This window comes from Synchiropus splendidus, chromosome 15 (assembly GCF_027744825.2).
Source record: "Synchiropus splendidus isolate RoL2022-P1 chromosome 15, RoL_Sspl_1.0, whole genome shotgun sequence".
Taxonomy (NCBI): domain Eukaryota; kingdom Metazoa; phylum Chordata; class Actinopteri; order Syngnathiformes; family Callionymidae; genus Synchiropus; species Synchiropus splendidus.
The window spans coordinates 1591157-1604923 of NC_071348.1; the positions used below are offsets into that span (position 1 = coordinate 1591157).

The 13767-nt window shown below is 47.0% G+C and overlaps 1 protein-coding gene across 12 annotated transcripts in view; it reads left to right on the forward strand.

Moving 5' to 3' along the window:
* LOC128772019 (focal adhesion kinase 1-like) overlaps nt 1-13334 on the forward strand; it is a 38021-nt gene extending 24687 nt beyond the window's left edge. For 7 of the 12 annotated variants that reach the window (XM_053888004.1, XM_053888006.1, XM_053888002.1 and 4 more), the window contains 10 exons: nt 3729-3806; nt 3894-4076; nt 4270-4395; nt 6614-6676; nt 8384-8423; nt 8662-8756; nt 9412-9567; nt 10054-10134; nt 10274-10359; nt 10422-13326. In XM_053888004.1, the coding sequence (XP_053743979.1) occupies nt 3729-3806; nt 3894-4076; nt 4270-4395; nt 6614-6676; nt 8384-8423; nt 8662-8756; nt 9412-9567; nt 10054-10134; nt 10274-10359; nt 10422-10548 (1035 nt within the window). In that variant the 3' untranslated portion in view covers nt 10549-13326. Of the gene's footprint in view, nt 1-3728; nt 3807-3893; nt 4077-4269; nt 4396-6613; nt 6677-8383; nt 8424-8661; nt 8757-9411; nt 9568-10053; nt 10135-10273; nt 10360-10421 lie in introns of all 12 variants that reach the window. The other 5 variants (XM_053888009.1, XM_053888007.1, XM_053888008.1 and 2 more) reach the window with 3 other exon arrangements.
* Nucleotides 13335-13767: the final 433 nt, after the last annotated feature.

Here is a 13767-nt window from a genome sequence, read left to right on the forward strand (position 1 = left end):
CTGATTGTGCGTTTAATTAATATTCTTTTCTAAACATGTCTCCCCAGCTTGTCTTGCTCTGCTGTGCTCACAGTCTTTGTTCCAGCTGCTGGCTTTTCACTCCTCACTTACCTCCCTCACGGCCCTAATTTTGTAGCTCCTCTTAATGTCTTTGAATTCCAATTAGAAAGCCATATGTTCTCTGTAGAGTAACGAGAAACGCTTGAGGCTCAAAGTGAGTTTGTTAATGTCCTTTATATCAACAGTAAGTGTCTCATTAGCATGTATTTAGAGAAGGTTTGACACTTGAACTGCTCTACTGATCTCGGTCTCTAACTGTGCTCCCCTTTATTCCCATTGGTGCCTCCTCGACCGTTTGCTTTCTGTTGTGTTTGCAGCCCACTCGCCGCCCCTCCTTGCAGCCCACCTTCAGTCTGGATTGTTTGTCTGCTTCTTCCTCTTACCATCATTGCCACCAAAACCAGCGGCTTGCCTCCCAGCTTTCCCTTTGTCTTGGAACCTCTCACCCCCCATCTGACCCCTCCACCTCCATGTCCTCGTCTCTTGTGCTTTCTCACAAGTTCTCCACCCACCCCGAGCTTCAACCTCAGTCTCACCCTCTCACCAACGGCACCTGTGATAGTCCTACCAACAAACTCATCAGTCCCATGTGGCTGCATCACACTGACACGCTCTTTAACTCATACACTGATGTTTGTCATCAACATTTCACTGATGCAGACTCCCAGGTTGACCTCCCAGCCATGAGCAGTAGTTCTCTGCACCCAAACTCCTCCTGCCTCAAACACTGCCCTTCTCTCCTTCACTTTGACAAGATGACCTCTGGCTTGTCAGACACTCTCCACAACACTGCGCACCACCCTAACCATCAAGGGTTACCCAGCTGCCCCACTCATCCCACCACTCAATTCCTTCCTGGTCTTGACCTCCAGTCTCATTACATGAAGCCCCTACTGACCCCTCTCTGGTGCCAGGGTCTGGTTTGTAATCCCAGTGCGTCCTGTCCCTCCCTCCCTTTAAGCACCTGCGCACCTTGTTTTCCCCTCTGCCCTGAGAGACACTCACTTGCCCCCTGCAGACCGCTCAAGGCAGGTGGCGTTCAACTATGTCTGAAAGTACTCAACCGACTAATGAGTCGTGGAAATGTTGCAACACTTTTATTTCATGCTGTTCTCTTGATTAGTGAAGTGCAATTATCACTGTTGTTGAAAACGATGGTCATGAGCCTGGCGATTGCTATATTCTTGCCTTTCTGAATGAAACTGTTTGACTGTTTATTAGCCAGAAAAGATAAATTCAGGAGAACAGTCTGCTACTTTAGCTAGCTGTGTTTTATCAGTGTTTCGAGAGGCAGAAAATTGGTTTAAATGAACAAGCTGTTGCAACATTTTTAAGCTCCTCAGCCACTACTAAACACATCCACTGCCCTTCTAACTGGAGTCCTCTGCATGTGTGTGTGCTTAACCTTGCTAGCATGTTCTTTTCATGAGGCCATGGCTTCTGGGATCAAATATCATTTTGTTGCATTGTGCGACCTGCAATCCTCTATTTCTGGCAGCCCCAGAATGCCTGCGCCAGATGCTGTTTCTGCTGACTGGACAAACACATCACTCCACTGTTACTGTAGTTCATCAGCCAGAACATCTCAGAAATGTGGAAAGAATCTTGTGCTTTCCTTTTTTCAATATGTGGAAATGAAGAGGTAAAAAAAACAGGTGTTGTGTTGTGTTTTACACTAGATGGAACTGGAAGTCCGGGATTTCTGCTCGCCACTTTCAAACCCACTTATCTTCGGTCCAGAAGGGAAGGCTGCAACTTTAATTTCACACACCACTAGGCACCCGTGCAATTTGAAGTATTACTTTTTACTGTGGACTTAAATTTAGACGGGCAGTGTCGCTCTGGAGCTGTGAGCTGTTGCACTGACTATATTTCAGTCGAATGAACTTGTGCTTTGTTGTGTTTACCTGTTGTTTTAAGTGTCCGTTTAATAAACATGGCACTAGTAGAGTCAAAACAGTAAGAATGCCTTCCCCTCAGTGAGTGAGTCACTTGGCTGGTGAGGTTGGCGGAGTCTTTAAGCTGTTGATGGGTTGGGTCAGGTTAGACTTGGTAAGGTACTGCTGGCATGTCTCTGAAATCATGGGAGAAAGTGGGGTTCATGGTTGGAACCCCACACACTGTGCTAGTTCTCTGACTCCCTCGACTCAACTCTCTCTGCCGTCTGGACCCTTCTCTTCCTCTCAGTTTTGATAAAAGCACCTATGTGAGAGCCAGTGATTTGTGCCTAAACTCTTCATCGCACAACAGTTTCTAGATTCTTTCGTGAGGCAAGCGGTGTTGTTAGGTTAACTGCCCATATGGTAAAAAGTAGGAACTTTGTGTTTTCCGCATCAACATGTTAATTGAACTGAATGTTCCGAGTGTACTGCCGTGACAATTTGCTCGATTGCAGCAGAATGTGCTCATTAATTTAATACCAAGTCCTTAACGATGAAAACTCACATTCCCCAAATCTTTATTGTGTAGCTCCAGCAGTGTAGTAAACGCTTGTCTGCTGGCAGCAGCAGGAGGAGGAAAACTCTCTTTGCTTTGCTTTGTGATGGTGCAGCAATAATCAGCAGTGTTGATGTACATCTCTCTGTTTAGGTGTGTTTGTCAGTGCGTTTTATTTAACAATGTAAGTCTAAACTTCACCAACACATCTTCTCATTCAGAGGATAATCACCGGCCTTGAAGTCATTTTTTAAAATATTCCATTTAAATGATATAGAATAAGCAATATAGTTGAACAAAATGTTTTCCATGCAAAAAATGAAAATAATTATTGTATTATGTTGCATATACTACCATAATAATTATTCCAAGAAAGTCAATGATTGGTAAACAAACCTGAAACAGAAAATATCTGAATCTAACTATTTCTGGAATTAGAATAAGAAGTAAAAGAAAAAGAGGAAAATAAGTGCAGTTAATTGTGCTGATAAAATAGCTCCAGGTTCTCCCTGACCTCTGGCGATTCAGCGGCTCGACAGACTTGACCTTCTGAACAGAGATAGTTCCCAGTCGAAGAGTTTTGATCTGTGTCTTTGGATTTGTCTGTTGAGGATGGAATCCAACTCAGGAAACAAAGCTAAAGGCTTCAGAACAAAAATGATTTGACATGTTGTTGGCAGTTAAGTTTCCCTGTTTGTCTCTCTCTATCTTCGCCATCGTACTTCTGTCCCTGGGTTCTGACCGTGTTCCTCTCTCTGGTGGTTGGAGGTGTGGCCCACTGACTCTGACAGACTGTGGAAGGTAGATGGTTGTTCAGATTCAGGATCTTCTAACCCTCTAAAGTTATCATCCGAAGATGAGGCCCCATCATTAACTAACCAAATCTGAAGGTGCCAGTTGAGAAGCAAAGCTGTTGGTCCACCAATCCCTTCTATTAAAATCACACTTCTCATATCAGGAACAAGGTCTTCGGTGAACTGCGGCATCCCATCTAACCTTAAATCACCCATGGTTGTTTTGTTCTGCAGGAGGTAGACACTTTTTAACTCGGCTTGTTGAACCTGCAGCCCAGTGTGTTTGCGCCTGTTTGTTTGACCCACTAACACGCCCACTCAAGCCTGGCATCTGTGTGTGGATCAGAGCGTGTTCCTCTAACCTTCAGCGTCTCATCTTGGTTTCTTGGTTGGTCTCACTCTATGTCTCGCTTTTTGGTTCCCTGTCTGTGTCCACAGCCGAGCAGGCCCGGTTACCCAAGTCCCCGCTCCAGTGAAGGATTCTACCCGGGTCCGCAGCACCCAGGACACTATCAGGTATTTGCCTCCTTAAGCGGTCTCTAATGAAAGGTCTGAGTCTGGTGGGCATAGTGAGCCACATGTGTCTTCTCTCTCTGTGGTCAGATGGCGGGATACCCCGGCCCTCACACGCTCCCCTCAGTGCCGAGCGCTCTGTACCCCCCACAGCCTGCCATGCTGGACACCCACCATGCACACACCCACCCCCGCCATCACGTCCACTCCCACACACAGCACCTTCCCCCGCCACACGGGCAGGACATGGCTCTTTGGGGCTCCGCTATGGAGGTAACTTCTGCGCCAGCACAGTCAGCTGTCAATCAAGCGTCATCGTCTGCCTTTATGTTGAAGCATCTCATGTGTCTGGTGTATGTGTCTGTCTGTCTGTGTTTGCTTGTTTTGTGTGCGCTGTGGTCCCGCCACGTCTGTGTGTGTGTGTGTTGGTGTCATCTTTGTCGCATGCTTGTGGGTGTCTGTGTAGGACAGGGCAGTAGACATGCAGCAGTGTGTAGGCCAGCAGTGCCTTTTAATGGAGGAACAGCTGATGATACAGCAGCAGCAGATGGAGGAGGATCAGAGGTGGCTGGAGCAGGAGGAGAGGCTGCTGGTAACACACTTCACACAAGCACACACACGGACAGATTGTGGCAGTCGGGGCTGGGTGTTGTATCCAGCAACAAAGCAACAGTGGGTTTATGCCCTTGTACATAGCCTAGATGTTCCTCAGGCGTGTGGTCAGGTCACTGATGCTGGAGGAAACCGCTACAACAACATGACAGGCAGACTGAGCATCAATCAGAGTTCAGCCAGCCAGGTCGAAAGTCGTTCGATGACGACACCGTTTGTGATTTCTTTTGGCAGTGAAACGGCTCCACCCCTGTGTCCTCACTGTCTGTCCTTGTTTGCTATTCATATTCTCCTTGCTATTTTTCTGTATCGCACATCGGCATCACAGCAGGGGATTGAAATAGACAAGAGTCTGCAGAGTGAAAACAAGGAATGGAATATAATGAAAGAGAATTAGAGTGGATGTTCTACAGTGTTCAAAGGGCAGGAATCAAGAGTCTAATTAGGTTGGAAAAATACATAAAATTATGTTTTATAATGTGGAAATAATCTTGATCCTTCAATCAAACTGTTTGACTTTTGTTTTTTCTTTCTTCTTCATGTTTTCCTCCCCTTTAATTTTGTTTCCCGCCTGTTCTTTTCTGCCATTTCCTTTCTTACATTTCCATTTTAACAAATGAATATCCAAATTGAAATTCCAGCAAAAGGTTTTTCATTTTTATTTCATCCATTGTTAAACTTTCTTTCACATTAGTCGACATTTATTTTCTTTCTATTCTCCAATGCATTCATTCAATTGATTTTTACATCCTATTTTACAGGCTTTTTATTTTCGTCTAATCTCAAGATAAATCAGAAACTCATCTGCCTCAAACTGGACTCAAACCACTGAACTTCCTCGTGCTGCTGCAGCACAAGCCACTGCTTCACCGTGCTGCCTGGTGTGAAATGTGGCTCATCACTTGAGTGTCTACAACAATTTGACATAAAGTCAACAATCTAACACTTCATCTCAGTTAATTTCATCGAGTCAGTTTTACCTTCTTCTGAACTGGACTCCACTCTAGCGCTCTGGGATGGCACCAGAGTGGGACGCTCTGTTTTACTAGCACCAAATTCCTCCTAAATTGGACCATTAAATTCCTGCTGATGCCATAGCAACTCAATTATTTGTAGCCAGATATTTACAGCTTTTGTTGGTCTGTCCGAACTTCCACCCCTCGACTGCACAAAAGGTCCAGCAACACTGTGTTTTCTATTCAGAATATGACTTGTGAGTGGAAGAAGGAATGTGGAAAGCGTCGCATTAAAAGACTACATATTTGGTTGATTGAGGAGTGAGCTTCAAGTATTGGCAGGCAGGTGTGGCCTATGTGTGACGTGCTAATAACAGGTTCCTGTCCATCTGACAGTCTTCGCTGACCCATAACCACTGGCTGACAGGCTCCCCGAGCGAGTGTGTGTGTGGGCGTGTTATGAGCGTGTGTTATGTTCTTGCTGGTTTTTATAAGGCAGGGAAGGAGGCGGAGAAAGAAATGAAGGATTGAGAGGGGAAAAAAAACACGCTTGCACACAGACAGAGCGTCATCTCTTTCTGCTCTCCTCCCTTCCTCATAAGAGCCCAGGAGAGGGAAGGACTCGCTGGATTAGTGTGAGACTCCTGCAAGCAGTCGCAGGAAAGTTTGTGAGTCCTACTGTAGCCTCTTTTGACGGATTACGCCCATGAACTCAAAGGCGATGCTGGTGTTCAAGTCCTGTCTGGGAAAACTGGTAGGAATTTCATTCAGAAGGCTGAGGTTTGTTTTGGAAAACCGAAGTTAGTGTGATGGAGTTTTGTCATTCATTCGTGAGGGTGTGTTAGTTAATGTCCACATAGTTGTCTCCGTTTATACATCATCATGAACTCCATTCATATGGAACATTTTTTTAAAGTATGACTTTTTTTCCTTCTTTAATTAAAACGTTTCACATGTTGTTGTATTTTTCTAACTCATGTTTTATTTTACTCCACATTATTGCCCCACTTCATATGAACTAGAACAATCTCACTTGCTGTTCATTAAATCATATGAATAGTTGTTCTATTCTTTTAATGTTTAACTTCAAATTTTTGCTCTATTGCATTACATTTACATTACAGTTGCATTGGATAATCTCTAATAATGTATTTATAATATTTATAAAAACTGGGTGTAAAAAAAAACCCAATATTTTTGCACCTCGTTTTCCTGTTTTGTAACACTGATGTTTCGTTCTAGAAACCGGACACCAGAAGTTCGAGAGGAAGTCTAGACCGAGAAGAAAGTGGAATCCAGCCACCGGTACGTTTTTTTTGTTTTTTTTAAGCAAGGTTTCATCTCCATCAGTCTCTCTCTGTGGTCTGCTATCGGCTCTACGCAGCCAAACACCTGCGGAGGAACCAGCGAGGAATTTTGATGGACGCCTGTCAGCTGAACTTCGCACAGCTGTTCTCTGTGGAATTTGTGTTTTGATAAGATGAATGGAGACAGACGCTGACAAGTCCATGTTCTGGTTGGACTCCTAGTTTGTTTTGATAAGCACTCCAGGAACTGATCGAGGAACAGGAAGTGGGGAGTGAGGGGTCGCCCTGTTCCCACAGCTCTTCTGGTCAAGCTGTAATTCCCTCCAAGCAGCTCATTAGAAGGAGCTCGTGAGGAGCGTCGATGTGAGCCTCAGTTTGTAGAGATTCTGCTAGCCAGTTTCTGGCTCGTCTCTCCCCTGCTGTTCACTTTAAGAATGATACTGAAGGGGCTTCTTTTTGAAAGCAGAGAGCAATTTTACACCAGCTTCATTTGAAATTGTGAGGCCTGAGAACCTCGGCTTACAGTCAGCCTCGTCCCTGCCTCTCCGTGTTCAGCAGCAGCAGCAGCAGGAGGAGAGGCCTTTCCACTGTTTATGAGGAACTGGAGTGGCTTGTCCACTTTCTCTAGGTCCTCATTCATTTCCTGTTTTTGTTTCAAGTAATAGTCATTGCTTTTCCCCGGTTTGTCGCTATGGTTTGTGAAATATTGTTGGTTTTTTTATGTCTTTGAGATATCCTGTGATGACCTGGTGTTCTGTCCAGGGTGTCCTCTGCTTTGTGTCCCTGGAAGCTGGGATTCAAGGGTTTTATATTTGATTCCATTCATCTGAGGATACATTGTTATCCACAGTAGATGGAAAGTTTCCCCCCTCGTGACTTCCATTTGTAGATGTCAGTGTGTCTCCTCCAGGGCTCCCTCGCCTCTGGTCCTGTATAGCTGGGACAGACTCCAACTCCAGCGACACTTGAGTTGAACCTAGTGAGGGCGACTTCTCACTGAGAGGCTGGACACGGTGTGGACCGTGAACAGCGTTTTCATCTGTTGTGGAACAGAGGTTCTTTTTAGTTGTGCTCTGCTTTGACTTTTCTGGGTCCAAAACGAAAGAGCGGTTGTGTAACTGACCTGCAGCTGAGTTGAATATTCCTCTTGTATATTGATGCTTGTCCTTGTTGCTATGGACGTCTCCGGTCGCCACGGGCGAGATGGATATTTCTGTCTTTCTCTGTAATTCATCTCGGAGCTCGTCCTCCTCCTCCTCCTCCCAATGAATGGCTGTGGTTTGTGGTGGGAAAAATCTCCCTGCTCTGTGTGTGCCAGTGTCTGTCTGGCTGAGAGCGCTTAAAAAATGCAGCAGTATTTTTGGGTGTGAGCGGTGGTGAAGCCACAAACCCTTGATGACTCGCTGATGTCTTCTAGTGCACAATGGTGAGAGAAGCCAAGAAACACAGGGTTTCTACCATTTGAAGGTCAGAACTAATAAAAGAAACTCACTTTGTTTAATTCCTCTGAAGGCAAACCCAATACTTTTGCTTACATAAGTAGCACCACAAGACCACACACACCAGGGAAACCGCCATAGACGGCGGTGAGCAAATTAAAACTCAGTGGCGTGTGACTCAAAAATTAAGTCGGATTCCTTAAGGCTTTTTGTGCTCGCCAAGTTTCCTGTCAGTCTGATTGTTTTTTTGCTGTTTGTTTTCACAGGCAGGGAACCAACACATTTACCAGCCCGTCGGCAAAGCAGGTAACTCGCCACACTCTGGTCCAGTGTGAGGGTTGGTTAGTCCGGCTTTTCCCAGGAGAAATGAAAGCATCGTCCCGCTTGTCCCCTTCATAGCTATGGGACTTAGAGCCATGGAGGCCTTTCAAATGAGAGCGTGTCATTGGGTCAGGGTCCGATTTGAGACCTCCATGATCCGTGACCTTTAGCAGGACTGAGTCTCCACAGATCACCAAAGCAAACCTCCATGTGTCTCCTCCAGAGCACGTGGCTCCTCCGAAGAAGCCCCCTCGTCCCGGAGCCCAGAGCAGCCTGGCCTGTCTGAACGCCAGCGACAGCTACAATGACGGCGTGAAGGTACACACTTGCGTGCACGCGTGAGAACTCACACTCCGCCCGACGAGACTCTGCAGAGAGCGATGATGATGATGATGATGATGTTGACGGTGCATGTCTGTTCATGCTTCTAGCATTAATGTCCTTTTTGTCTTCCTCACCTTGGGCTGCTCCTTCTCTCCCCCACACCCTCCTCCTCCTGCACTCTGCCTTACTGTTGACCCCGTAGCCCTGGCGGGTAAGCAGCACACTGTCTGTGTGTGTCGACCGTGCGTCTTCTTGGTCACATGACTCTCCACCTTTGTGTGATGAAACGTTACAGACTCGTGATTCCTGTCTAGTATTAACATTGTTTTTCTCTAACCCACTCATCTCCATCCTAACTGTCTTGTAGCCAACTGTAGTGTACTCACTGGACATGTGTTGCCATCTAGTGGCGAGATTAGCGAATAACATTGCTAAAGTCACTCAAGGATCTTTACAGGGAATTAAACCTGCAACACAATAATATCTTTGATGACTCATGGTCCACGAGTGGTTTGGTGGGACGAGTCAGTGGGCAAGAGGCCTCAGCTCAGTCCTCCTGGTGAAACCTGTAGCAGCTAGATGTCTGTCTGTCTGTGGTGCCGTGGTCTCCGTCCGATTCCAACCGTCTCCCTGTCACTCACGTCTGCAGCTTCAGCCTCAGGAGATCAGCCCGCCTCCCACCGCCAACTTGGATCGCTCCAACGACAAGGTCTACGAGAACGTGACGGGTCTGGTCAAAGCTGTGATCGAGATGTCCAGCAAGATCCAACCAGCTCCTCCGGAGGAATACGTCCCCATGGTCAAGGTGAGACACCCCCCCCCTCTTCCCCGACACCCACCCACAGACTGTCACACACACAGCTGCGGTTCATGTCTAGGCCAAAAGTGTAAAGAAAGATTAAGAAGGTTGGTCTCCATAGATGTATCTCGTCACCACATGAGGAGCCCCCACATCATGGCTTCATCTGGGGCTAGACCTCGACGTAGTCTCTGAGACTGCCCAGAGGGCTGGAGAAGTGGAACAGGTGTGGACTGTTACACAGGTGGCCAGGTGTTGCCTCATTTTTGTGGTGAATGGCATCAGCAGTGAGGTGATACTCTTTAGAGCCCTGCAGGAAACATTGGCAACTGTGGGACCCCACAGGGGGCGCTCAGACCACCAGAGCTCAAATCTGTTTCTGGAGACCAGGAGGAGAAAGGGGAGCAAACTGGAAGAGACTGGTTCCGAGGCTCAGTGACCTGAAGAACCTGAATTTCTCCAAATCACACTGTTTTCCCTCTGCGTGTCCAGGATGTGGGTTTAGCACTGAGGACGTTGCTGGCCACGGTGGACGAGACCCTCCCGCAGCTCCCCGCCAGCACACACAGAGAGGTGAAGACCCATGTTTCACAGCTCACATAAATGAGAAGCAAAGACTCACTCACTCACAAACACTCGTCCCTCATTTAACGCTCAGTGCCATGGTCCCACTCTGTCTTCTGTCAGTGTTTCATGTGGAATCTCTCTGCAGATCGAGATGGCACAGAAGCTCCTGAACTCTGACCTCGCTGAGCTGATTGGAAAGATGAAGTTAGCCCAACAATATGTGATGACCAGGTGAGGGCAGCAGTGAGTGTGTTTGGGTGGCACTGTCTGGCTAACGTCCCTCCGTGTCCCAGCCTGCAGCAGGACTACAAGAAGCAGATGCTGACGGCTGCTCACGCGCTCGCCGTGGACGCCAAGAATCTCCTGGATGTCATCGACCAATCCAGACTCAAGATGATGTCCCAGCCCCGCCCACATTAGCCAGAGGTCAGCATTGGTCATTCATTCAGAGGTCGTCACGAAGCGCTGAAGGAGCCGGACTCGACAACAATCTGTGAAGTGAAACTGGATCACGGCTAATCCTTCCACCACTGTGACATTTTGGAGGACTGACTCCTGATCAGGGACTCGGCAGCTTCTCGACAGGAGAGTGACGGGAACATTCTGCTCATCTGCAACACCTGGAATTAAACGAAAGTCACCCCAGACTGTGATGTCGTCGGCCATATCTGCATGTCATCGAGTCCCACCCAGGCTCCTGTCCTGTCGGCCCTCCATCTCATCAAGTGTTATTTATTGTCCTGGAGGAGGGGACATGTCACGCCACCGATGGACACTAGTCTTCCCCACATCTGATCAATGTGAAGTCACAAGTCCCAGTTTTCTTCCTGTGGACGGCTGGAGCCGCAGCTCCTCTTCCATGACCCGGATGCTGGCAAGAGAGCAGCAGGTGAGCCCGAGCGGCCCGTGCTTCTATCTGGTGCCACACTCACGTCACGTGCCGACACAAACAGGTGTGTTTCTAAACCCCACCCAGAGCCCGACGGGACCCACTGGTCTCCGTGCCTGTGTGACTGGTACGAGCGGCAGCATATTTGCACCAAAATCCACCTGTGATTCTTCAAATCCAAACATCACCGAGTGTAAAGAAATCTATTTTATCTCTTGGCTGTTGTGTAAATCTGCTCACGTTGTTTCCCGTGAGCTCCACTGGTGTCTCACTGGTCTGTGTACAGAACTCGTGCTGGTCAACACTGGTTTTATTTTGTCTCCCGGGCCGAGTCGGCCATCTTGTCAGAACTGAGGACAATGAAATAAAATAATTCTGAAAAGAACAAAGGGCGTGGCTCATTGTCAGTCACCAGAAGTCATTCGCCTCAGTGTCATTATAAACTCTATACATTTCTGTGACGTGGCAGCTCCATATTTGGCATTTAGCACGACAATCTGTTGATCTTTGGTTCAATATCATGTTATTTTGACTTCACATTGTGTTGTGTGAACTCACCACTTTCACCTGAGACTTAAATATTTTTGCTTTAGCATCAAACCTTAATATCACAGTCTCTTTTTCTGTGACTTCATATGTCAATATCTCATATGTCAGTATTTCAACTTAGCAATGTCATTTTCTCTGCATGCTAGCAGTTTTGTGCCTGTGTTCACTATTATCAGTTCTGTATCAAAGTAGTTACAGTTTATTTAGCATTCTAAAGATTATCTGTTAGAAACAGGAGGAACATTTTCACGTATTTACATAACATTTTTTTGTATTGTGCAACATGATGAGAGGATGAGCCGGTTAACACCACTGGTTAAATACTTAGAGATCATAGTTTTGCAGCGCCCCGTGTGAGTTCAGTGCTGTAGCAGCAGCAGGAGAGCCACGGTCAGAACCAGAAGCAGGGAGAAACCATGTAGCTGCTCGGCTCCGCTGAAGTTGCACAAGTTGAAAGTGTTGCAGCAGTTGACAGAGTTTCCGTTTCCGTTGGCGTCCACGGACGAGGAGGAGGCCGCGGCTTGGCAGGTGGTCAGGCTGGCGCACTGCTTGACGATGGCCGTCGCCGACCCTGAACGCAGACAAGTTCAGTCGCCAATTGGTGTCCGTGTTTGAAACAAGCAGCGTACCTAGCGTGTCCACGATAGTCATGCATGTGTCCAGCGGCGGCGTGCACTCCTGAGTGTTGGCGTTACAGGCTTCGTTGGTGGTCGAGGAGCTGCAGACATAGCACTCCAGTGGCAGCACTGCAACACAGCGGAAGTCACATGCCTTTAGGAACTGTTGCTGCGCATTATCGGACCGAGTAAAATGTCATCCTTCGTTTTTAGCTGCGATTTGGCTTGAATCGAAGGTTAAACCGGTCCTTATGTTGGAGGCAGCTCCGTGTATTCAAAGCTACGGCGGGCCACATGAAGCGACTTGGCAGCTCCGATCTGGCCCCCAGGCCGTGGCGTGACAAACAGATAGGCGGCACCTCCCTGAGACGGTAAACTTGTCCTGCTGGCTTCTTCAATCACAAACAATGGTTCTCGTAAAGCTCAAGGTTCGGCCTGTTTGCTTTGTTCTGCTCCCGTCACTCATCCTTGTTTTGAAACAAGGTGCCAGGCACAACTCTGACTCACAACCTCCCAGAGGGCGCCCCCCTCTGGGGGCTGCACTGAGTCCAGGATCTCACCATGGGTCCCATCATTTGGAAACTTGATGCCCCCCCGGCTCAGGGGCAGAAAGATCAGCCTCCAACACGTCAGCGAAGCACCGGCTTCACTGCAGCGTGAGATCAGTGCTGAGTCAGCCAAAACTAACTTCTGCATGTTTACAGACTCTTGAAATAATTAAGTTCAGCTCTGCGGCACGGGACAATTTCCAGCTCTCAAACATGAACGCAATTGAAAGACTGACTGTCTTTATCACGACTGAGTTGTGAAGGAAATGGGAGGTAAATACCTGGAGAGACGAGCAGAGCGAGGAGGGCGAGTGTGAGCAGCATCTCCGATCACTGGTCTCCACCTGAGTGTGTGTCGGAGAGAGTGAGTTCCCAGTTTGTCACCACGGCAACGGTTCCACCCATGACAGCTGCCATCAGGACATGAAAACGCCTCATACATGTGGAGGGCTGGCCCGGCTTCACCACTAAGCTCAAGGTCATCCAGGAGACGGTGATGGACAACCCAAGGTCAGAGCTGAGCCCAGGCCCCGGGGGGGAAGAGTGGCAGGCCCTTCCAGCCCCTGAGAGCCACGACATGACATGGCCACACCCTTTTGCTTCAGCCTTTTCTATCACCAGTTAAAACTTCTCATTTTTGATGGTATTTTTTTATATTCTCATAGCGTTTGATTTTTTTTATTATATTCTGTTATACAGCATGTTAAACTTGTAACTTGTAATAAACCTGTTTTAAATGTATTTTTTTCTAATTGCTGTTATTTATTAAGTTAATATTTTCACTCATGTCCTGGTTTATTCATTTTATTTTAACTTCTCATATTATTTTGTATTTTGACTTTAATTAGTTTGCCTTTTTACAGAATTTTTCTTTTCACATTTTCTCTCATTCCTTTATTCTCATGTTCATTTTTGTAGTTTTTGTAGTTTTTTCTTCTACACATTTTCCTCATTCATCTAATCTCTGCAGCTCTAAACCTTTTGGAACATACTTCACTTGTTCCTCCTAATGATATGATTTACACCCCAGAAAAGG